We start from the raw sequence: 27136 nt of genomic DNA, 5'->3' as shown, positions 1-27136 counted from the left end.
TTGTGCAACGTCAGTGTCCGAGTGTGTAAAATTTTTTGAAGAACTTTCAAGGCTGAAAAAAGTTCTGAAAACTACACAAGCAAATTAACGTTGTCTTTCAAATCGAGTCTGAAACTTACAGACTCCGAGATGCAAAGTTTTTCATCTGAGCTGGTTAAATTTTCTACATTGTGTGGATGTGTTATAAATCAGACTGACTAATCAGAGCTCTGTTACCTTGGCAGCAGTCCAAGCAAATGTGCCTCAAACACTGCCTCAGATACCTCCTCTGACAGAGGAAAACAACTTCAGAATAGCTCATTATACAGTTTTAGCTGGTGTATAAGGTGGTGGAACTCCCCACATTGTAGTCTTTTTGTAATATGCAGTATACCTATGGGCAGTGCTTTAAAGAAAATGATAAATTCATTGTCACTACTACTCACAGAATTTCTTCTTCCTCTTCTCTCTTCTTCTTGTGTTCGCAGAGTGTTTAAAAATTTGGTGTGTCTAGGCCTTAACTACTATGCCAATTTTAAAATTTTAACTAAAACTCATCCCAATGAATTAGATTTCTACTAAAAAGTCAACTAAGTCAAATTTCAACTAAAAGTCAATTAGTCGAAAGTTAAAGTCGATTTTAACTAAAACTTAGTCAAACTACATAATTACCTAAAAGTCAGGTCAGCTAAGTGGATTTTACCTAAAAGCTAGCTCAACTAGGTGAATCTTAACTAAAAGCTAGCTCAATTAAGTAAATCATAACTAAAAGTCAGCTCAACTGTGTCAAGTTCAACTAAACATCAGTGCAACTGAGCCAATTTTGGGCTAAAAGTTAACTAATCATACCACTATTCTCAAAAAAATATACACAAGGTTGCTAACCTGCAGGTTTTAGCACACCTGACTTCATTAATACACATTTTAAAAAGAGTCAGTGATGTAGTGCAACAGTAGGAGAGAAGACTACACAAACAACCTGGACTGATTCATTAGCCTGAAGTACCTGTACAAACCTGGAAATAAATGTGCTGGTTTTAACAGCAAGAAGAAGGTGCAATTACTTTGGCAATAGCCACAGCAGTGAAGAGGAGAATGACAAGGGAAAGTCACACCATTCCATCACACAATTACTCTCTTTCAGATTTGTTATTTAAGGCAACCTTTTCTTTTCACCTCTTAAGATCTTTCAGTCACCTTTTTTCCCCATAGATCTTCTAGTAGCTCCAATTTCATTAATTTTCTGTATGGTTATTTTCCAAACTGGCTGTCTAGTGCTGGCCTGCTCCGTCAGCACGTCCAGTTCATCTAGAGATAATTTATTCTTTCTGTCTGCTTTCCTCCACATCTACAACTGGTCATATGCCTGTTTGCCGATGACAACTTAAATGGCAGATCACAATAAATCAGTCAGGCTAAACTGTTGTAGACTGAATAGCAGATATCTAAGTAAATCTGTTTCTTGTGACATAAAAAAAATAAAAACAGTCAGTTTTTGCAGCTTAGGTTCCATCTATGGACTGTACTGACTGGAGTAAACGTTTTGAAACTTTAACATGCTACATCAAACTCATTTAAAAAGGTTCAGTTTTCTATGATATGGGCCCTTTAAACATATATGAAGATACACTAAGTATATGGTTCAAAATTCCATTTGCAGAAGTATGTACAGTTTCAACTATAACTTACTCAAAAATGAAGAAATAAAACCGCAAATAAATATACAACCAAGAATGTTTTGATTGGGCTGAATCTAATAGCTACTTAACCCATATATTCTTTATTAAGTTTATTTTTGCGCCTGATATTTTCCCCATCTTACCTGCCTAGACAGAGCGAGGTCATCTATGCTCTCCTGGACTCCCAGGCCATGGATGGCTATGGCATCGCCAGCGATCAAACTCATGACCTTTAGCTTAACTGAATAACTGAATAAACCCCTGGTTTAAAGGGTTAAATGCCACCAAAATGGTGGATGTTGTCAAGCAAAAATGTGCTTATAAAGTTATTAAACATATTCCTCTTGTCATCATGATACTGTATCTACTATTCACATTCTTACTCTTAATGGACAATATGACCCCCCCATTCATCTCTACAGGGCCTGGCCATGCTCTGTTTGATGCAGCGTAAGGTTACCCCATACAGCCAGAGGACAGGTCATTATGGACATTATTAAAAGGCCCAGGCTCCTCCATATCTGCGCATTTAAAGTCATCTCGAGTTTCTGAACGCACAGTGAGGTAAGCTTATTAAAAACGGGCACGGACTGCTCTGAAGCTCCACCGGGTCATGGCTCACTAAATATTTTCGGAGGGAAACATCTCGGTGGTCTCTCAAAGTTTAAAGGCAGCGTGAAGAACAAATAAACAGCAGACTCCAGACAGAGTGGTGGAAATGAGTATAAGACCTACTGCAGTGTTCAGACAGGAGAAACGGTGGAGAGAATGAGGATGCGGCCCTTTAAAAGATGGGAAAAGAATACACAGACATTTATAAACTAAAGAGTGCTTTCTTTCTGCCCCAGGTGAACTGATAACCACGTACATGAGCGCATGTGAGCAGGGAGTTAATCCATTAAAGCCATAAAGCCACTGTTCAGAAGAAAATCTCATTTACACACTTTGAAGGTTTGTTTCTGTGATGTCTGATGCTGTATGACTCACAAAATTAGCATGGCTGCTACTTTTCATAACTGCCATGTACTTTTTCCCTCTTTTATAGATAACAGTTTGTCATGAAGTGTCAGAAACCACCTTGCAAAGGCTATTTAAGACTATTTAACAAGTCGACATGTGAAGTTTTAGACAGGCAGTTTGCACAGAGCTAATTAGTGAGCTATTAGTGAGCCATTAGCTGTTAGCAACATTAGCCTCAGGGAGCAAATTTCTGACAACAAACATGTCTGCGTGGATCAACTACATTTGGGGTAAAGAGAAAAATGAGTAAATTAGATTTTAACTGTATTGCTCTCTCTCTCACTCCCTCTCACTCGCTCTCACTCCCCCCTTTTTCTTTGCCTTAATCTGTATCTCCCTCTCTATATTTTCTCTCCCTTCCTAACTCTCTTTCTTGCTGTCGCTCTATCTTTTTCTTTTTTGATCTGTCTCTGACTCTCAGTTCCTCTCTTTTTCTCTCTATTTCTCAGTTTCTTTCTCTTTCTGTCTGTCTTGGCTTCTCTGTCTTTCTCTTTATCTCTGCTTCTCTCTTTCTGTCATGTTTTTTTCTCTTGTTCTTTTCCATTTTTTTCTCTGTCAAAAGTTACCCTGTTTCTCTCTCTTCCTCACCCTGCTCTCGTTCTCTCTCTCTCTCTCTCTCTCTCTCTCTCTCTCTCCCCCCTCCCTATTTGTCTCTCTTTCTCAATGTCTCATGTCTCTCTGCAGGTCTCTCTTTCTTTTATCTTTCCTTCACTCTTTCTCTCTCTCTCTCTCTGTCTCTATCTCTGTCTCACTCAGTATGTCTCTGTTTCTATGTGTATCCCTCTGTTTCACTCTCTTTCTCTGTCTCACCCAATACTTCTAAGTTTCTCTCTCTCTTTTGTTTTTTTCTTGCTCTCTTCCTGTTTTTCTCTCTCTGTCTATATCTTGTTCTCTCTCTCTCAGTTCAATTCATTTGTATGAATGTAAGAAGATACCCTACGTCAATAATAAATAAACAATAAACATGTAAACATAAATAAGACAAAGAGTGTAAATAAATATAGATCAGAATAGAACACTACAAATGAAGTTATTTACAGGATTATTAGTAATAAATAAAGGGGTACCTGTTTATTTGGGTAACTTCCTAATAAGTAACAATTAGTAATAATCAGTAATAATTTGGTGATTTGCTGCACTGGTTGTCCCTCTGGTTGTAAGAGGCTGTCACTAACGACTGTGTCTATAATCAGGCCACTCTTCTAATATGTACGGCAGTTTCTCAGTTATGATAGTGTAGAAACTCCAGATGCTCCTCACCTACTTATAGCATATATTTTTAATGGAATCATATTCAGGGCATTCAGTTAGCATTCAGACAGCATCTGGTCTCTCTGGGTTATTTGTTAACTCATTTGCTTCCAAGCCTGAGAAGAGTGAGGATCAACTTCTCTCCATGGGGGGATGTGCAGCTGGTAAGAAGGTGTTGTACCACAGTTGTGTCAAATCTTTTCATTTCCATTTGAAAGAGAGACGTCAGTCCAAATGGAGAGCTCACCTCTCTGTCCTTTAGGGTCCAAAAGCTGCATCTATGAATGGTTTTGTATGGAAATGTAACCCTGCTGTTCTCTGTTCTTTGTATCCTCTGTAATAATGTTCACAACGTTTTCACAGTTTTTGTGTGACTGTCACAGACTTTGTCTCTTATTTAAGTTGCTGGGTAGAATTCTCAGAGGACTGAGGTGTCTGTTTACTCAGTATGTTTGGCTGTAGGTACTTTAAGGCTCAGCGTTCTGAAAATATGTTGGCTAATTTCTTAGATTGTTGTCTGAAGGGCAGGATGGAGGGCAGGATGGGGCTGCTTTAAAACTGTTCTGAGCCTTTGAGGAATCACTCCTAAGGGCTGAATTTGTTTTTATCAAATTTCTCAAAGTCCTCAGAATATTTATGACTTTGAGAAAAAAGGCGTATTGATCAATTTTATCCTGTAGTGATAAGGGTGTGTTGTTATTTTAAACTTTTTCTATTCGGACCCTCCTCCCTTTTTTCTTTCCTCTAACAAACAGACTGTTTACCTAATAGCACTTTCATAAAGGGATGTGTCCCTGTCTCTCTTTCTCTCTTTCCTTATCTCTGCCTCTCTCTGTCATTGTCCCCCATTCCTCTCTCTCTCTCTCTCTCTCTTCAGCTCATTTGCATACATGTAACAAGACACACTACTGCCATAGAAGTTAAAAATGAACATGAAACACAAATAAGACTGATATGGAAAATAGATATTAATAGAACACTAGAAATTAATTATAATTATTATAGGGTTATTAGTAATCAATAAAAGACAAGGATACAAAATCATCTCTCTCTTCTTTGGCTCAATCTCATTTCTTATTTTAACCCTTGCCCCTAAGTGTCACCTTGCCCCAAGATGTAGTGCTTGAAATGTTGCCCTAAGAAATGAGACAACCCTTGAAGAATCCGACATTATTTAAGTGATACTTTTTTGATCCCACAACCGGGGAAATTCCACCTCCGCATTTAACCCATCCGTGAAGTGAAACACCACATACACTCTAGTGAACACACACACTAGGGGGCAGTGAGCACACTTGCCCGGAGCAGTGGGCAGCCCTGTCCACGGCGCCCAGGGAGCAGTTGGGGGTTAGGTGTCTTGCTCAAGGACACCTCAGTCATGGACTGTAAGCCCTGGGGATCAAACCGGCAACCTTCCGGTCACAGGGCCAGCTCCCTAACCTCCAGCCCACGACTGCCCCATGATGATTTTTCCCGGACATTTCTAACATGCCAATAGGCATCCTTTTGCATGTGTCTGCAGCAAAATGGAGAACTGTTAGAAAACAAAGATGTCTTCATGCCTGAGAATGGGTTTGTGATGTTGAATAGGCTGCAAATGAGTTTTGTTGTAGTCAGCCTAGCTACACAACATGCTGGCTAATGTGTACAACTTTAGAAACTTTGGATTCTGTTAACGTTTGTTGAGCCCATTTGTGATACACTCTAAATATGTTACTTTATTGAATTGTGTGTTGACTTCTGTTTGGCGTGTGCCTCTAAAAACTTCAGTTTGGAGGGCCATGTAGCCCACACATTTCCCCCTACCCCTCAATCTCAACAAGAATCGGGGCACCCCATCCCTAGGCTTGAATGCACAAAATGTAGGGCTAGGGCTGAGTGGCAGGGACAAGGGGTAAAATGGGATTAGGACTTTCATTCTTTCTCTGTCTCTCTCAGTAGGTGTTCTTTATGGGTTGGGGTGGGATTATCTGGGGGATATAAGGAGCTGTAGATAAAGAGATAAAGACCACCACTCATACCACACACACACACACACACACACACACACACACACACACACACACACACACACACAGCATATCATTGTTGTCCAAAGAAAAGCAAGTATCTCCAAAACAGTACCTTTAACGTAAGCTGTAAAGAGATTTTATTCAACGAAACTTTGTAGTATTTCTGTTGGTTCATTCATCATGGAATTTTTATACAATCACGGCAGCTGTTGACTTTAAATAAAAATACCCAAAAATGGAGATCCCTGCTTTTTGTTGGACAGTGATGATACAGTATGCTATCTGGTCGTTTGTTAAATATACATGCATATGTTAACAAAAGTGATCAAACAAAACATTCACACAGACTCACCCTTGGCCAGCGTATCATCCTCAGTGTGTCCGTTAATGTCTGTCTGCTCCTCGGTTTTTCCATTCAAGCTGGAGATAGAGATCTGTCCGTTCTTCTGCAGCTGTTGTAGAGGAAACACAACACTGTTTACACACTGGTACAAACAGTGCTGAGCAGTAATGAAGTATACATCTTCTACTTTCATTCCATTACACTGCACAGTAAAATATGCTTTTTTCACCCGTTGCTTTCTGAGCAATACTGCAAAGTAAAAACTGGATTTTCCATAACATAAGAAAGACTAAAGCCCCATTGGAGCTAGATTAGTTTTACCTGAGGAGCTGCTGTAATATCATTATAAATTAAATCCATGATTTTAATCTTGGTTGAATCTGCAGTGTCTGTAATTCTAACAGGCCAGTAATCATTCCAGAGTGGATTACCGTGTATAATTTGCTGCACTTGGAGATCCTTCAGTATAAGGGGTCCTGTTTGAATTGACCTAATGGTAATGTAATAACAAATCCTGGTAGTAGTCATCAGCACCTCTGCTATTTTGGCCTATTTTTGGAGGCTAACTGCTCAAATGAAGCTGAACGCACAGCTCCTTCTTCAAATTCAAAAGAGGATTATTGTAATCTAAAACACTTTAGGTAATAGGCTAGTTAGAAAGAAAATGAAATATCCGAGGTATTTTTGCACAAAGCAGAGTGATTTCTGTCCTGTTTTACATGCATAGGGAGGATGTACCTACATAGTTATACCTGGACATCATGAAAAGAAAGTTAATGACGGCTGTGTCTGGGATCCCTATTCTGTACAATCCAAACAAATGCAAAAGTAAAAGGAATACTGCATGGCAGAAAGAATTTGATGCTGTTGGTGTTCCTGTGGAGTCAAAACAGCAGGCTAATAACGATCTCTTATTTCTTGGTTGATAGCCTATGTAGTCAGCCAACTTATAATGAGCTGTTTTAAGTTCATAAGAGTAGCCTATTTAAGAAGAAAATTTATTCAAAATTAATTTAAATACCACACCGATTAACAAGTATATTTGCATCCTGAGCTGTAGACAGGCACGTCCCTTAAGTGCTGAGACTCTTCTGAAGACAGCGGAGGGAGAATTTCATGCTGTAGACATGTACCATCACCGTTGAAGTGAACTACTGGACTATAACATTTTGATCTACATAATTTGGGGAAATTTACATACTTTATCTTATATAAAGTGAGTCAAATCCTTCAAATTGCATTACCAGACCACAGCTGGTAAAATGAATATAGCTTGAATAGGGCTCACAGTGCACTATCCCCCAAAATTTAACCAATCACAGGACACATTTCACTTAATCCCCTCTCTAAATACTGACTGTCTAATCATACCTTGGCGACTGTGACCAGGTTCAGGCACCTCTGACAAGATTTCAGAATAAAGAACATGCTGTGACATGATGTGTGAGGTGTCCATATGTCAGATTCAACATGCCAGAAGATGGTGAGTGAAATTTTTCACATTTACTAAACCAAAGACACAAGAGAGGACACAAAAGAACTTTTGATACTGAATGTATTTAAAAGCACACACTTCTGCACAGCATGCTTTTACTTTAGTCAAAAAGTGTCTATTTTCACTCCATTATTTAATGTGTGTTTCACACAGCAGATTGTGTGCAGTGTCACTGATAAACAGCCCATAGCCGTCGTGTGTCTGTTCATTTACTTAATGCATGATTGTACCAAGAGCTGCTGCAGAGCGGGCCAAACCTACAACTAATTACACCATAATACAATGCCAGACCAGAGAGCTTTAAAACAAACCTTCAAACCTTTTTTTTGTTTTTAATTTATTCCATATGATTTTTATTCCACTGTACTTTTAGAGAATACACAGATGACTGAACTTCAAGGCTTTTTAATTACTTGAAATTTGCTTCCGCTGATGTTTTTCAGGTCCATTCCTAAGTAATGTCCTCATAGCAGATTCTTAATGCAGACATAAAACATAGCAGCTTCAAAACATGCAAAACATCCTTAAAAATGAAAGCTCTTGGCTTGGGTGCATGGTTCTGGAAAGAAAATTGAAACAGTAATAAATGGTTATAAAGATTTCAATACAGTATTGGAAAATCTGGAAAAAATGACCTTTCAAAAACACTGTATCAATCCCTCATTTACTGTCTTACACTAAAACCACAAAGCATGGATTTATTTAATGAGTAACTTAGCTGTAGTTGATAATTATTGTCAGCGGTTCAGGTTTTTTATTGTTTATAAATCAGTTTAATAAAAAAGAACTGTTTTATAAGTTCAACATTTTGCACAAAGACAGGCTACATTGCAAGTGCTTGTTTTCAAATAAAATTTGCATTTGTCTGAAGCAAAACAACCTGGTTAGAATATAACTAGAGCTCTAAAGAATCCAGACATATTTAACACATAACATGAAGTTTAAGCAATTCATTATTTTCATTGTTATGACAAGAGTTGTTTTTTAAGATTTCACAGCAGTAAACCCAGACATGTCACTATGTTATATACTATGTATATAGCCTAGGCCATCTTTGTGCAGAGGAACGATTCTGTTTATTTCTCTCATCCTCAGAAAGTTCTTTGCCATGAGGTGCCATGTTGAATATCCAGTGACCAGTATGAGATACTGCCCTGCTGCCCATTCACACCTGGAACCTTGTAATACTAACAGATATCTATCTATCTATCTATCTATCTATCTATCTATCTATCTATCTATCTATCTATCTATCTATCTATCTATCTATCTATCTATCTATCTATCTGTCTGTCTGTCTGTCTGTCTGTCTGTCTGTCTGTCTGTCTATATACATACTTACATACATACATATATGCATGCCAAACGCAGGAAGCATTTGACTACAGTAACAGATGTATTCATATTAGTACATATCGATGTATGAAAATATCACTATTTTATAGGATACATGACTGTACCAAAGAGGGTTCTTCAGAGCAATGCTCACTTTTGGTTCCTTAAAGAACCTTTCAGTTGCTGGGTCTTTAGAAAAACATTTTTGTAAATAAGATGTCTAAACATGAAGAATCTTTTTAAAGTTTAAAGAAGCTCCACATATTGTAACAGTCCTATAGCACTTAACATTTTTTTCTAGAACCGTATGTCCGAGGCTGTATACAGATTAGAGCAAACTAGATAAATGGATGGATGGAAGGATGATTAGGGATGGTTGGGTGTATGGATTCTATTGATCCCAAATGGTAAATCTAGGTATGACAGAGACCTTAATCAACACCTCAAGTCTTTCAATTTCCTCACTTTTGTTGACAGCTGCACTGATGTAATACATTTTATTCATGTGGAAATGACACACACATTTGGATCAAAGTAAATTAAACACATCACATGTTTGAGTGTATGTGTACATCAGTTAGACTCGCATAATCTCACCCAGGCCTGCTCCCCATAACTCCAATTACTGTTCACTCAAGTATGCTATTTAACTCTCTCTCCTTTTTCTGTCATTCTCTCTTTCTCTGACACAAGCACAATGCCTGTCTAGCTCTGGCTATTCTCATAAGGCAAAGCAAAAGGCCTACAGCACTCTATGACACACAAACACACGCACTTCCCAGAGGAGGGTTTAATCAAAGTAATGGATCAGGCTGGGCTCCAAAAGGAAGACGCCTCTTGAGAAGATCTCACCAAGGAGCCAAGCTGTACTGTTTAAAAAGCTTTTCTGCTCTGCCTGAAAGCTGGAATAATGAGTTTGGGTCGGGTTTCCTTCAGTGTACAGACTAATGCCCTGACCATAACTCACTCTAACCGACAATGCTAACTATACTCACTATAGCTGACTACACTGACTATAATCACTATAATCAATATAACTAACTATAGCTAACTACACTGACTATAATCACTATACTCAGTATAACTAACTATAACTGACTACACTGACCACACTGCCTATACTCACTATAACTCATTATAACTGCCTATAACTGACTACACTGACTATAATCACTATATTCAAAATAACTAACTATAACTAACTCCCTAGAACTGACTATACTGACTATAATCTCTATACTCAATATAACTAACTATAACTGACTACACTGACCACACTGCCTATACTCTCTGTAAGTCACTATAACTAACTATAATTGTCTGTAACTAACTACACTGACTATAATCACTACAACTAACTATAACTCCCTATAACTGACTACACTGACTATAATCACTATACTCACTATAACTAACTATAACTGTCTGTAACTGACTACACTGACTATAATCACTATAACTAACTATAACTGCCTATAACTGACTACACTCAATATAATCACTATACTCAATATAACTCAATATAAATGACTAGAACTGACTATTACTATTACTCTCTATACCGACTACACTGACTTTAACTGACTAAGCTGACTATAATCACTATAACCGACAATAACTTGCTGTAATTCACTATAACTGACTATACTCACTATACCTGACTATAGCTATACTTACTATTACTGATTCTTACTAACTAGAGATGACTACACCTTACTATTACTGCCTACAGTCACTACACTATATATCATTATAACTGACTATACTCACTATAACTCACTATACTTACTACACTCACTATGACTCACTATAACTGACAATAACTGAGAAGACACACTATAACTGACTATAGCTGACAACACTGGCTATTCTCACTATATCTCATTATTACCAACTATAACTGAATATACTGACTATACTTAGTATAACTCACTAGAAATGAATATACTGATAACAAAGTTAGGTTTTTTTTTTATCCTGTAGGGTAACGCTGTTTCTCTTTGTTTTTTAACAATGTTAAGACTTTTATGTTCTGAAAATGCATAAAAAACTAACTAACACACACAAACACACACACACATACACAGCTCTGTGCTGCTATGACAGTGGACCAACAGGTGTCCTTTTGACCCCACGTGGCTTCTGACCTCTGGGTCCATCTCATGACTGTCATTCCTGACATTCCAAAGAGCCTCTGTGGAATTCCAGAGCATGATGTGGACAGCCCCACCCAAACACTCTCACCCCACCCATCCATCCCCCCTCACCAAGACCACCTCCCATCCTACATACAGCCAGCCCTGTAGAGCTCTGTAAACATTTTTAAGGTTTCAACATGTACACCCCAGTCTAAATATGGAAACTAAGCAAAACAGCCTGTTCTAAATTCATTGTGGTTGAAGTGATGTGCCTTGCTCAGTACAGTGTTGTTAAACATTGTAAAGTTACAACTTAGTGTTCTACACACTTTAATGCTCACACAGTACCTCATGAAGGTCTTGCACCCCCACACACACCCACACACACATCTCTGTCACTATTTTCTTACCTGTCTAAAACAAACACCTGTGTTTAATGGGCCAGAACCTCATTAAAGTTTTATTTGCAATGGCAGTTGTTTAATCCACCAAATAAAATCATATCAAATCAAAGCCTTTTTACTGTGCTTTAAACAAAACAGCACTGTACAAAAGAAATAAAACATGCTGAAGTCACAGGTCGGGAAGTAGTGTTACAGAGCCAGACGTGAGCTTGAATGAGAACTTCTTGGGAAAATCATGAGAAATCCTGGGCTAAATGTGGGAGGGAATATATATATATATATATACTTGTTGGGGTGGGAACAAACTGAGTGTGAAAACCAATCCAAAGCCTTTTAAAGTTAGAGCTCAAGGTAGGGGGCAATGTTACGCTCACAAACAGTAATTTACAGACAATAAACCTATTGTAGTCAGTGAATGTCACTCAAGTTAGCATAGCTGAAAAAAACTCCAATTAAGTAAGTATCTGTGTGTCTTGCTTAGGAGAACACATTACACATGTAATAAACATTAACTTTCGCAAGTGAAAAACAGTTCCGTTATCTACTCATAGTGTTTTCTAGCAAGCTTGTTTTGATTGCATTCCAGATGCTATTGAAGATGTCTCACTGGTGGTCCATTCTGGGAATTTGGCGATGGGCCTTTAATCTTCTTTAAGTCTGTCGCCAGAAGACCTACATGTCCACATTAGCCAGAGTGAAACCTAGCAGTGTGTGGAATCAGAGCTTTCTATATACTACTGTTTTCTATCACTGCATAAAAGATGCACAAGGCGTCCTTTATTGTTGGATGCATTGTGATTTTGTGGTAAGTGCTTATTATTGATTTGATTAATCTAATGACATGTAAATTTGCATTTGAAAATGCAATATGTATGTTATACAGTGCAAAATATGGTGAACATGTTTGTTGACATTGTTTTTAAAATAAAATTTCTCTGTCTGGTAACATAGGTAACAATTCCATGAAAATTTAAAGTTACTGTTTACTGAGCTACTGAGTTGCATTGCTTTTACAGTTGTTATGTAAAAATACAGGACTTGAATGTAATTAAGTTACAAAGCAGGTCCTTTTTTAAAGAGGTACAGTCCTATGTAAAAGTCTGAAGTGGTCTCCCTGGTCAAATGACTTTCAACATCAAAATAACTGAACACAACCTCAACAAGTAATCTAAACATGTTATGTTTATGTATGTTAAATTCAGCAATTAGAGGATGTGTTAACCTTTCATAAAACTTTTGCATACGACTGTATATTGACTACACTGGGAAGATTCACTCCTTCTGTCAGCCTCTATCATCACCCTAGTGACCACCCAGGTGGACACAGGCTTTTTCACAATTACTGAGAAAACAATGATCTCTGATTGGTCAGTCAGAGTGTGAGTAAACATTACAATTGTGACACATGTCCACACAAGCCCTCCATTACCTAAACAAACACACACACACACACACACGCGGCTGCCACACTCATCTGCTGACAGCTCCTCCATATGAGGAAAGAGAGACTGAGTGCATGTGTTTAAATACCATTCATCTTTATGGCACCAATCTTGCTGAAAAAGAGGTTCACAAAGAGGCACAATGTGTGGTCATTATTTGTGTTTGGTGAATGGCATTTGTGTGTGTACTCACAGTCAGCTTTACGTCTCCACTTGTGTTGTGCAGTTTGAACATGGTGACCCTCTATAGTGAAGCTCAACTCTACCACTATTCTGTTTTTTCAAATACTTTCAGAATGCCTTTGAGTTAGAACACTGCAATTAGCGTTTTGATTTTAACACATCAGTACAGAACAGAAAATAGAGGTTCTGATAAAAATGCATCAATCTCTGACTCTGTGTGAGAGACAGCATTAATATCAGCGTGTTCATTTTCAAAACTTGATGTACTTTTTTTTGTCTGTGAAAATCGAACTCTGTGTAAATAGGCCTTTAGTCCTGTAGCCAAAAGTCAAAAGGTCTGTATTTTCACCTAGTGTTTGAATGAAGACCTGCAGGATCATGTGACCAGGGAGCTTTGCGCAGGTCTGCAGCAGTCCTTAACTATGGCTCATATGTTATAGGTCACTGATCAGCTCTGAGGATCGGCTAAGTTAGAGAAATATCTGCCTAGTGCTCACCGATGCTTCCATCTCTAGTGTTAACTTAATTTCACTTAAAAAATCAACTAAATGTAATGTGATGAGGAGTGTTCAAACTTTTGCCCACAACTGTACATCTGTCTATTCAGCCTAAGGCACTTTAGCCCTGCCCATTCACAATGAGGTTATGAAGAATGTTTCAGTCTGGACGGCGCAATACAGTTCATAAAAGTCTGAAAGGTACATGAATCTCCTGAAATCCCTGACCTAAATTATGATCAGCCTGTGCTCTCTGAATGATTTAATTGAACCTCCTTCCAGTTCAAACCCCAATTCAACTTTGATGATGTCATCCCTCGTACACTAGCCGCTCTAGCGTCTCTCTGCATCAATAAAACAAAGCTCCTTGCACAGCGGCTCTCCAAGGGAAAAGCTTAGCCAAAAAATTAGCTAAGTGTATGAAAAAAGGCGATTGAAAAGAGTTTGGGTGATGAGCCGCATAAAGAATAACCATCAGGTAATGACGAGGATTTGTGTAGAGTTTTTGAATATGTCTGTTTAGTCTCTTAAGATCCTAAAGCCTATTATTCAGTATCTGCCATACAGTCCACATGTCCAGTCTAAGACGCAAAAGCTTGTTTTGAATTCATCATGGTTGTGATGTCAGGCATTTACATGTGACCGCCCATTCTCCCAAACCATGAAAGGATATGGAGTGTTGCTACTGCAGACAGTCTGGCAGCAGAGCCCATAGTATAATATAGAGTTTTTAAATCTTGTTGAAGCTCTTACCACTCACACATGTTTACATGCTAAGTTTGTTAGTAATTACATAAAACTACAGCTATGTGCAAAAGTTTGGGCACTCTGGGTCAAATGACATTTTGTTGATTTTCCACATGAAAATAAGTTAACATATCCTCTTCACATTTTAATGCACACTGTTTATTTGTTGGGTTTAACATATTGTAAAAATAACATTGTAAAAAAAAACATGGCCTGTGCAAAAGTTATGGCACAATTTATATTTTTCTGTTTCATTTTTTCAAATATGTTAATTCAGAAAATAAACAGAAATTGTCACCAAAATTTACAGAAAAAATATTTAGGTTTGTTCCCTGTAGAGGATGTGTTAACTTACTTTCACTTAGGAAAACAACAAAACGTAATTTAACCAAGCATGTTCAAACAGGTCATTTGAATGGGGTGTTCACACAGTCGCATGTGACCACACAACACTCATATACTCCTGTCTAAAAAGGCCAACTGATTGTGATGCTCCGACCGGTCATACGGTGCTGGTCAAATCTTGCTAAGTTGACCTCATTCTGTCATGTATAAAAATCAGAGGTGGCTGCGCTAGTTGGGAACACCATGGCGGTATTAGGAAATGTGAGTGAGGTAAGAGTAAACAGTACAGCACCCAGAGGGAGCCAATGCATTGTTGAAGATTTCTGCTTTATGTGCCTATTAGCTGCGTGTGTGTGTACGTGTGGGCATGCATGTGTGTATCCAGCATAAAACATGGGTGAGTGATATGATCTCAAATTTGCACTAGTTAAGAATCAGTGTTAATGTAGAAGTTGAGTTCTGAGCCCTGCACACCTCACAGGTTTCAAGTAATTATTTAGAGGTTGGAAAATAAAATTAAGATGTTTTAGATGAACCAGAATGTTGCTTCTAATTAAGAAACCTGCAAGACATCAAAAATAAACACACTACACACTAGTCCAACCTTTCACTAGCATAAAGTGGCCAGTATATATATATATATATATATATATATATATATATATATATATATATATATTGCTTTTTCTTCTTAGATATGTATGTATGTATGTATCTATCTATCTATCTATTTATATATTAGAATTTAAATATATATTATATTTAAATTCTATAATTGGGCTACACACCTTTTCACTCACTTTCCACCTGTGTAAATGTGATGTGACAAGAAAGATGGTTTGATTTGGATTTGATTTGATTTTTCTTTTTTCAAAAAAGTGAGGAAAGATAAATATCAATGACAAAATTATCAAATCTCACTGACCCGTTTTTCATCATTCCGAGTTAGTGACCTTAACCTTAATCCTAATATTCTAGAAAATATGTCCTCAAGTCTTCAAATCAAACAAGAGTTCAAATAAGCTCCTTTCATTCATGACTGCAAAATCTATTTCGTTTTGAAAGCCAGTAAACAGCTGGTGTATTTCAAGCCATTTATTTGAAGTGCTGGCTCACATCAACTCATATTTCACAAACAGTCAGTCATACGCTTATGAGTTTAATTCTACTCACACACTTGTCAATACACACTCTTCACAGAATAATCTCTCGTCAAAGTTTGTTTCTGTGCAAAATTAACCGGATTTGGTCGAGATAGAGAAATATCTCAGCTGGCCACAAAGTTTTGGCACTTTAAAGGGCATTTTAAAGTCAGGGAGTTGTTGCTCTTCAGTGAGACTGCCCCCTACTGTGGAACAAAGTGTGAGTGAAAGTGAACTGAAGAGAATAGCTGCAGAGAAATTAGAGAGGTGGATAGTTATCTTTATTATAATTGTGAGAATATTATAAGATTTCATTCGTAGATGCATTTTACTTGTTTGAAGTCATTTTATCTAGAGAAATCGTCTTATTCTATTTGGAAATAATATTGCTTGCTTTACAAATAAGGTAAATAATTTTGCTTGTTTCAAAAAATAATGTCAAAGTGAAAAAAGTACAATAAGGTACCAATGGAATAAGAACATTTCACTGGATAAAATGCCTTAAACCAAGTATAAAAATCTCATAATCAGAAATATTAGATATATTGACTAGATATTAGAAGATTTCACATGCCAATTTAATAATACATATTTGCAGTTTAATAACAATACTGTTACATAATAATAGCATGTATTATTAGTGGGCAAATGTTACAAACAATGGTATGTTCAGGTTAAGAACAGATGGTCAGTTAAGAACAGAGCCAAAGTTGGGTGCAGCTGAAACAGACAGCTTGCAGCTATTATTCAGTTTTGCAAACAAGCATTAGGTTCTAATGCTCTAATTCACTCCTGGCCTCTTGCTTGAGCTCTGTATGCTTGCTGATGTCAATGCGCATCAGGAGCCTTTTGGTGGAGATTTACATGAGCAAGTAGGTGGCCGCAGACAAGCAACAAAGCCCTTATGTGGAGCGCAAACTCAACCCACACTTATCTCATTTACCTCAATCTGTTTAACCTCCATTTGGATTTCCGAACACTACACTACTCATTTAGCTGAAGAAGAGCTACACACTCACAGTATATGTGGAAGTGATTCCACAGTTACCACAGACTGCATGCGTAATAGACTTCTACACAAACACAGATGTGAGCATCCAGTCCAGACAGACCCTTCAAGCTGCCATAGCGTAATGTGTAACTACTGTAATTATAATGTAAAAAGCTTTCAACACATAACAAAAAACTTTGAAGCACTACTTCAGCCAGCAGTCAAAATTACACAATTGTCCACTCATCCTAAATGCAGTGAATCAGCCAGGACATGCTTGGTGTCTGAGGTTTACTTCTTTGGTTTCACACTAGAGCAGCAAGGCAAATGGGGCTAATGTAATGGAAGCTTATAGCTCAACAATTAGCATCACTGGTAGACAAAAGCCATTTTCACACATACCTTTAACACATGAATTTAACAGTCATTAAACATAAAGGCACGCGGGAACTGAAAGATATAGCAGTTTACCTGCATGAGAACTATAATACAACTCCTGCAAAACTACAATGAGGCTTATCTGTGAACAGAAAACAGTACGTTACCAGGAAAGCTGAGTAATGTGTCAGCTTCTGGAGAAAATGGGAAACTTAACAACCATGCAAGACCCGGTAGACCACCAAAACTTTCAGAGAAAATCAAGCTCTACAGGTGCCTCTGTCCATCCTTCCACTGTGAGAAGACAAAGGATGTGTAGCGGTCAAGAAGCCCTCACTGAGAAAAAGAAACAGAACAGAAAAGAAACAAAACAGAAGGACAAAAAAAGCTGGTGGTATTCTCAGAAAAACTGACTGAAAACCCCCGGGTCCAGACTAAATTTTGGAGGTGTGAAAAATATCCCTGCAGATTTCTTTGAAAAACTGAAAGCAGATCTCTGGAAAAGAAAGGAAGCTATACTGAAGGTAAAGTGTAGACAGATTACATACGCTCTAAGCACAAAAAGGACAGACTTAAAAGACTTGCCTTTGTGGTTTCTGACACGGTTTAACCTACTTCATGTACAAGACAAAATTCATAATTCAAGACGTCTGCAACTTGTTATGTAGCATATTTTTGTCCATTTTTATAGATGGATGTATGTTAAACAAGGGGTGGTGCGGTGGGTAGCACTGTCTGCTCACAGCAAGAGGGGCCTGGGTTCGATTCCTCGGCTGGGTGACCGGGGTCCTCTCTGTGTGGAGTTTGCATGTTCTCCCCATGTCCGTGGGTTTCTTTCAGGTTCTCCGGTTTCCTCCCGCAGCCCAAAGACATGCAGTTAGGCCAATTGGACATACTACATTGACCCTAGGTATGAGTGTGTGTGTGTGATTGTTTATGTCTGTCTGTCTGCCCTGCGATGGGCTGGCAACCTGTCCGGGGTGTTTCCTGCGTTCCGCCCGATGACCGCTGGGATAGGCTCCAGCGACCCTGAGGGAGAAGCGGCTTAGAAGGTGTGTGTGTGTGTGTGTGTATGTTAAACAGTGATAGAAACTACATAAGCAAATTTCTTTTAGATAAATTGCTTGACCCAACATTTACACAGACTAGTCACTTTATTTAGTACACCTACTTTGTTTATACATTCATTGTTGATTTTAGCAGCTCCACTTACCATAAAGGTAGATTTGGTAGTTCTACAATTACCAACTAGTTTACCTGCTTCTTTGCACACTTTTAGCCCTTTTAGCTTGTTCTTCCATGGTCAGGACCCCCACGGAACCATGGATTATTTGAGTGGTGGATTACTCTTGACACCGCAGTGACAATGTGTGTTGCGCTGGAATTGCACTTATCTGTAGCCTCAGTACAAAACTAAAGAGACCACCTTTTCAATTGACTACATTTGAGGTGAGGGGATAATTATGTAAATTTTATTTGCTAAGCTGTCACTTTAAAACAGGATAGTACTGCTGGTATCTTCTGTGGGCCTAGGAAAAATAGTTACCATTCTGCTGCAGGCACCGTGACCAGTTATGGACAACATTACTCTTAGTTAAATCAGCCAAGGAAGTATGTGCTTAGCCACAACTATTCCACCCTTTGAGGGCTAGCAGTAAATGAATCCCACACACTCAGCAGCCTGCTTCTTCTCCACCAAGTGACAGAATCTGTGGCTTCCAGAGCACACAGACGTGCCAACTTAGGGCCTCTGCTTATTAAGTTGTGGCAAATTTATGGCAAGTGTGCATGGTGTCTACAAACAGTGCAGGAACAGAGCTGAAGTCTCCTGACTTTGATTTGATAAAGTGTCAATATATGTGGAGCTGCCAAGGATGACATATTTAAAGGCCTCCTCCTTGTTGACTCCAGCTGGGCCTTAAATGGCTGCAGTTGTTTTGGAGCACATTTGGTGGCTTGAGTGCACAACCGTAATTTACATCAAGGACATGTCCCCACCATTTTGTGGAATACTCACTGATGTCCCCACCACTTTTTAGAAAGTGTAGGATCTTTTATATAATAGCTTATGGCAGAAAGCTAGTGAAACTCTCCCTAAAAACGTCACTAAGGCCCAATCCCATTTCACCCCTTGTCCCTAGCACTTAGCCCTTAGCTCTCCGTTTCACGTGTTAACGTCTAGGGTTAGGGTGTCTCTTTTTGTTGAGATAGAGGGGTAGGGTGAAGTGTTATGGCTACATAGCCCTGCAAACGGAGATTTCTCAGAGGCACACTCCAAACGGAGTGTTATGAGAAAAAAAAAAAGAAAAATCGGCAACATGGCTGCACGAACGACCAAAGAAACCCACAAATGTAGTATTTAAAAAATACGATAACCATTGTATTAACTTAGTTATAGTCGTTTCAGTGTATTGTGGTCATTTTCTTCATAAGGAGCACAAAAAATTGCTAATAGCATGATAATGTCTCGGTAGCTAGCTATCTAACTTTTCTGTTCCACCTTAAATTTTCTGGCAGTTCTGATGCCTGAAGTGTCAGAATATAACTGCTGCACCATTTATGGTGGAACAGGAACATTTGAACAAGAAGCTGGTGAATACCTGACTTCAGCTTCATATCACCAAAGAATTAGGAGTGGGTGATAATAAATATTTGTCTTATAGCCCCTCTTTGAAAGCATATTTTATTTGAGGGTTGTCCCATTTTATAGGTTTATAGTTAGGGTGACACTCGAAGACAAGGGGAAGGGGTAAAAAGAAGAAATGGGATTGGGCCTATGACTGTGATGAAAAGCGTCTTCCTCACTATTCCTTCATTCCTCACTATTAAATTGGTATCTGGTAACTTATTAACTTATCTGGTTATTAAGATAAAGGTTACTATTCAGCATTATGTGGGTAAATTCAGATATTTGTAAACAACATGACTAACATTACATGTCTTACAGCTATATTACATGTCCAAATGTTTGTAGCATCTACTCTTCTGGGTCTTTACACTAGATGTTTGAATATTGCTGTAAGAATTTGACTGCATTCAGCCACAAGAGCATTAGTGAGGTCAGGTACTGAGTTTGGATTATTAGAATCACAAATGCCACTCCAACTCATCCAAAAGGGACTGGATGAAGCACCATCACTCCAGAGAATGCAGTTCCACTACTCCTCAGCCCAATGCTGAAAAGCTTCTCTAGAAGATACTAGAATGGTGACCTTAGGCTCATGCACAGCAGCACCAGCTCACCCCTATTGTCAATACTTCTCTACGGAGAATATACAAGTTGAGTGTGCACAACTTAGTGTGTTTCTGTGTTTCTGTCCATCCTTCTACTGTGAGAAGACAAACAAACACTATGATTCTGCAAGAATGTGCAGCTCATACTGAGAAAAGGAAATAAAATGCAACAAATAAGATGGTGCTCTCAGAACAGTAGACTGACGACCCCAGAGTCCAGATCTCAACACCACTGAATGTGTTTGGATTAAATGGATCGTGAGAAGCAGAAAATCCAACCAACTTCTAAGACTGAACTTTGAGGTGTGGAAAAATATCTTTATATCAAATTTAACTTGAAAAACTGACAGCAGGTCAGGAAAAGAATGGAAGTTGTAAGAAAGAAAAAAGGTGGGCACACTAAATACTGAACAATGTAATGTAGAAAAGTAATTTTCTGCTTTTTTACTGATGCTGGAAACTAAATTACATCAGATGGCCATTTTGACTGAGGATAAAATAAATAAAGGGTGGTCTCTGACTTTTGCACAGGGCTGCAATGCAGCTAGCTACGTTACCACCATCATCCTTTTTTCTCCTGGCCTTCATGCTTATCCCAACACTTCTCAAAACAAAGTTACTCCCAAGCGACAGTGTGTTTCTTCCTCTTCACTGAATTCCAGTTCCTGCTGGATGGAGGACACAGGAAAATGCTGACCTTACTGTTGCTTTCTTACAGTTTAGATCTCTGTCATTCATGCTGTATCTACATAAACAGACCCAGTCTTCTAGGTTTTAACCTGTTCCAGCATACTCTCAGTGATATGTTTGACCTTCTCTGTATCTTCTAACCAGTCCAGGAACTGCTCAGTTCCTCTCACTCCCTAAACACACATCACTGTGGCCACCCTCAGCATGACAGGGCCTTAAGCAGGAGGGCCAGACTGTCCTAGTTTCAGCCCCAGGCGTCCTGACCCCACAATTGCCTGAAACAATAAATCTCCTTCCAGCGGGGTGCTTCAGCGTCGGTGATTTAGACCTCACAGTGTGTCCTAAACACCCTACTCACCCTACAACAACAATAATCGGGGATTTTTCATGGAATTCTAATTGAGATAATGAAATTATGGAGATATGGGTCAGAGAATTAAGCGTGCCGGATTTAGAACAATGAATGAACAATGGACGCTGTCAAGAGCAGACATACGCAGCCCAATTTTACGGCAGAAAAACAAGTTGATTTTGGGTTTTTATAACAACTGATGCCTTTGGTCAATTTTGGCTTTAATATCAATGATACGGCAGCAAGACACACTTTTTACATGGTTAAATAAAACAACGGCCCATTGTTGGAGAAGAGACACACAGTGTTCTTTCTTGATATGCTTTAGAACATTAGATAAAATAGCAGCAACGTTAGAGCATGCACTGTCGCCACTGCCTCGTGATCACATTATCCATCCTAAAAGGATACAGAATAGTCCCAGACAAAGGGAAAGGCCAGACGTGGAAACATTCTCACATGCTGTTTGATTTTATTTTATGCACTAACGATGTTACTCTGGAGGAGGCATGTGATCAACTTTGGACAAGGAGCCCCAAACACGTCCCAAACACACACACACAGATAAACACAATGCAGATGCTCCTAAAGTGATTTACTGCTTAAAATAGAGCAGCATTTCTACCTACATGGCCTTCATCAGGTTACTGACCAAGAAAAAACTCCAAACCACCTCATAGGGCTTATAAGCACACTAGAAACCTGTTGAATAAATTTCTGTTACACTTTGCATTTGCCGCCTGCCACACACTTAACATGCATGGTTATTGTCCAGTGGCAAAAAAAACAACAGCTGGGATAACTCATGTGTGCTCCTGGCTTAAAAAGCCCACCTCCACAAGGCAAAATGCCACAAGGCGCTTTTCAGCACATGCTGGAATGTTCTGAGGTTAAACACTGTTACAGTTCCAGAGTAGTGAAGTGTCATTCGTGAACCAGTGGGCTTTTTCAGGTGAACGTTACGAGCCGAATTCATTTTTTCGGTAAAATAAGACAAAGCAAATGAGTAGATCTTATCTTCCCATAACCCACCACCCCCACCCCTTCTGGATTATCCCCAAATGTGCTGCTTGTTGTTACAGTTTGTCTCTGTTTTTTTTTCTTGATGGTTTTCATGCCATTTTTAGCTGTTTCCAACTTTGCCTTGTGAGTTCTTCAGATTTTTTGCTTTTAATTGGGGATGCAGGACATGGAGGCACTGCTCAAAATAATAAAACAGATCTGAATTTTAAAATACTTTGTGTGTAGTAAGAACTGCTTTGTCACTAAAACACAAGCAGGTTGATCAAACGAGGAAGTGAACACGGAGCTGAAGGCCATTTACATTTATGACATTTAGCAGGCACTCTTGTCCAGAGCGACTTAGAATGTGATCATTTTTCACAGGGTGTCTTGCCCAAGGACTCTTATTATTATAGTGTAGGGAGCTTACCAAAGCAGGAGATTGAACCCCAGTCTACAGTGTAGAAGGCAGAGGTGTTATGTACTACACTATACCAATCACACATTTCTGTGCAAATCTAATACTAAGTCTAATATTGCTTTTTAAACAAAAAAAACATAATAATGTCCTGCTTTTTGAATATGCTTATTTTTTTATATCAACCATTATGATCTGGTGCTCAGTGTGCATTCAAGTGTTATAAGGGTGTGACTGTGGGTGATACATAACTGCAATATTTGTCTGGTCAATATTGTGAGAGCAATTAAAATGTGAATACATTCTATAAATTAAGCTCCTGGCTATTGAAATAAAGAATACACAGCACATCAATTTTTTCTTGCACGAGGCTAAACGCTGAATATTGTGTGACAGATTGTCCGTTCACAAGCTCTGCATTATTATTAGGTTATTGTGTGACAGATTGTCCGTTCACAAGCTCTGCATTATTAGGTTAAAATAACATTGAATAATGTTGTGTTTTTATTATTAATTATTATTACTTTTTTATTATTCTTTTTTAAAATTATTATTATTATTATTATTATTATTATAACTAACTTCAAAAAAACGTTTTGCCACACAACAACAATCTGATTGGATGACACTTGGCTCGTTTGCATAAAGTTTGTCCAGCAGAAAGATCAGAGAAATCAGTGTATCAGCAGACTGACGTGTCAATTTTGTGTATATTGTTGAAAATTATTGAAAAAATTCAAACAAAAAGGCTAATGATTTTGCACCATTCATGTCATGTACATATTTCTTAAAATATCAGCACCTTCCTGTGTACCTGCTTTTACCTGCTTTTCTTTGTTGATGAGCGCTTGATGGATTTGCCTACATTTTGCCCATCTGTTAATCCCTGCCTCTCCAAATTCATCCAGTCAAACTACTTATTGCAATCTGACTAATATCTTTTAAATAACAAACATGATGCATTTTTATTAGGTAGTTATTTAGAAGGTAAAATAAGGTTTTATTAAAAAAATGATAGGTAGTATCGCTAACTTGATATGTAATATCACTACTTAATGAAGAGCCATTTGGGAGCCAAACAATTGGTTCTAATTGGTGATGTGAGCCAGTTGGTGTTTTTCACTAAAAAGAGACAGAATGCCCATCACTAACTCCAGAGACCACTCAAAGTTTGCAGCTGCAATTATTCTGCCCATGCCCTGCGCACAAATCTGTCTCAAGGTTACCAGATTGGATATTCAATACAGTGAAACAGGACTCATAGTAGCAGTAGCAATCATGCTTGTTTTGTAATGAATCATGCAGCTGATGAGTGTTCATCAGTACTGACAATATCCAACAATATGACCAGGAAACCATTTATAACTAATTTATTACAATAACCATAACACATCGTCATATTGCCCACTCAGAGTTACTTAACAGGTTTTGGTCTGGATGCATATTTGTAGGGAAAAAATGTTTAGAACCTTTCACTTTAAAATTCTTTAGATCCTTCATTCTCCCACATCTCATTTACGAGTACTTTTAAAACAAAACATCCACTGAAAGGTTCTTTAGGGGCCCAAAAATGTGCTCTTCAATGGCATGGCCCTAAAGAACTATGTCAAGATGTAATTGGATGTTATTAAATTAAAGGGTCTGCCTGTGTCCTGCCTGCACTACACCTCACTTCTCACAGCTTTAGTATTTATAGAGATGTCCCTGAGAGGCGTTTCAGCCAGTCCTCTCTGGATACGTGTCAAGATTGATGTGCGTCCTTTCAATCAATAGATAAAAACGCTGAGGCTTCTCAGCTCAGTTCCCATGTCCAAGCTCTGCTTTCTCAGCATCGTCCTCTGTACACAACCACACATACAGAATACTGATAAGCACACACCCATTTTTGCAGCAATAGAGAACCACAGTAGTTTAAACAGAGGGTGTTAGTTATGATTCGTCACTGAAGGACAAAGAATGTTGGCCTCCATGCTGTGAAACTCTCCAGTCCCACACACACTGTTTATGAAATATGGATGGAGACAGAGAGACAGAGAGAGAGAGAGAGAGAGAGAGAGTGAGGGAGAAAGATGTGGGAGAGGCCGTGGATGGACACTAAGGAGTATCTGGTTATTTGTAGTGCACAGCTGTGCCTACGGGATGTCCCATCACTGCAGTGGAGGACAAATAGCGCATGCGTGAGCGAGGCACGACTCATCAGTTTCCTGCTCCTTCAGATGCTGCTGTAAAACCAGCTCCTAACACATTAACAACATTACCCCCTGCACTTTCAGTCTGCTTTCAGTTCCTCTCAGAAGCACATTAACTACACACGCTCATTACAGCCTACATTATTCAATATTGTTTTAAAGAATTTCAACCTAATGATGCAGAGCTTGTGAACTGTCTGGCATACAAAATTCAGCATTTACTCAGCATTTACACCAGTCTCTTACTATTATTATTATTATTAGTAGTAGTAGTAGTAGTACTAGTAGTAGTAGTAGTAGTTGTTGTTGTAGTTGTACTAATAGTGGTAGTAGTAGTGGTAGGAGCAGTAGAAGTAGTAGTAGTAGTAGTTGTAATGGTAGTAGTAATAGTGGTAGTATTAGTATTAGTAGGAGTGGTAGTAGTAGTAGCAGTAGTAGTATTAGTAGTAGTAGTAGTATTAGTAGTAGTGATAGTAGTAGTATTAGTAGTAGTAGTGGTGATAGTATTAGTAGTAGTAGTAGTGATAGTAGTAGTAATAGTAGTGGTAGTAGTAGTAGTAGTAGTAGTAGTAGTAGTAGTAGAGGTAGTAGTGGTAGTATTAGTAGGAGTGATAGTAGTAGTAGTGGTGGTAATATTAGTAGTAGTAGTGATAGTAGTAGTAGTAATAGTAGTGATAGTAGTAGTAGTGGTAGTAGTAGTGGTAGTATTAGTAGTAGTGGTAGTAGTAGAAGTATAAGTAGTAGTATTAGTAGTAGTGATAGTAGTAGTAGTAGTAGTAGTGGTGGTAGTAGTGGTAGTAGTAGTAGTAGTGATAGTAGTAGTAGTAATAGTAGTAGTAGAGGTAGTAGTGGTAGTATTAGTAGGAGTGATAGTAGTAGTAGTGGTGGTAGTATTAGTAGTAGTAGTGATAGTAGTAGTAGTAATAGTAGTGATAGTAGTAGTAGTAGTAGTAGTAGTAGAGGTAGTAGTGGTAGTATTAGTAGGAGTGATAGTAGTAGTAGTAGTAGTAGTGGGTAACACCTCTGCCTTCTATGCTGTAGACTGGGGTTCAATCCCCTGCCTGGGCAAGCACCCTACACTATACCAGTAAGAGTCCTTGGGCAAGACTCCTAACACTACCTTTGCCTATCTGTATAAAAAAAATAATAATAAAATGCTCAAATTGTAAGTCGCTCTGGATAAGAGCGTCTGCCAAATGCCATAAATGTGGCGGTAGTAGTAATAGTTACTGAATAATAAATCCCAAAGTAAATAGAGAATTCTACTAATTTTTCTAAAATTTTTCTATGGTGTAAACAAAGTCATTCAGAGTGGTTTGATATAAAATGCTCTGTACTGACATCAAAACCACGGTGATTCAAGCCAGACATCTAAGACATTGTTTTATGACAGTTATGAGAGAAGACCTGGGCCTATTCCCATATAGTCATAGTCCCTAAAGACAACTATATTTAGATTTGTGTGGTAGACATTGCAACCCCCTGGTTTCTGTCATCACCATTCATGTCAAGTTGTCCACAATATAACTTCTATGCAGTGGAACAAAATGCCATTCCTCAGGCCCCATGGCGCACCACACAACAGCAGCACATTACACAGAATAACCCCACAAAATGCAGTTATGTGACAGATATTGTAGAGAAATATGAGTACATTTCTCTATAATTTACCATTTTACATTACATCTCAAAAATGTAATTACACAGAAATATAAAACAAATAATAAGTGAAATACAATACTATGGGTTTAAATATTTGCATATGACAAATTTAACTGTACAAAGGAGTTTTATAGTCACAGAGAAATAAATGCTGAATCTATTTCAATGGGGTCAGAGGTAGAACGTCAATAACTTTATAACTTACACA

General features: G+C 38.3%; 1 protein-coding gene across 1 annotated transcript in view; it reads right to left on the bottom strand.

Annotated features, from left to right (window-relative positions):
- akap12b (A kinase (PRKA) anchor protein 12b) overlaps window positions 1-27136 on the bottom strand; it is a 70900-nt gene that overhangs the window by 25187 nt on the left and 18577 nt on the right. Inside the window, exon 2 of the mRNA XM_017692563.2 lies at window positions 6294-6393. Within this exon, the coding sequence (XP_017548052.1) occupies window positions 6294-6393 (100 nt within the window). The remainder of the gene's footprint in view (window positions 1-6293; window positions 6394-27136) is intronic.

The sequence above is a fragment of the Pygocentrus nattereri genome, chromosome 4, assembly GCF_015220715.1.
Source record: "Pygocentrus nattereri isolate fPygNat1 chromosome 4, fPygNat1.pri, whole genome shotgun sequence".
Classification (NCBI taxonomy): Eukaryota; Metazoa; Chordata; class Actinopteri; order Characiformes; family Serrasalmidae; genus Pygocentrus; species Pygocentrus nattereri.
Note: the sequence above shows the minus strand (reverse complement) of the source record. Positions and strands in the feature narration are given on the sequence as shown.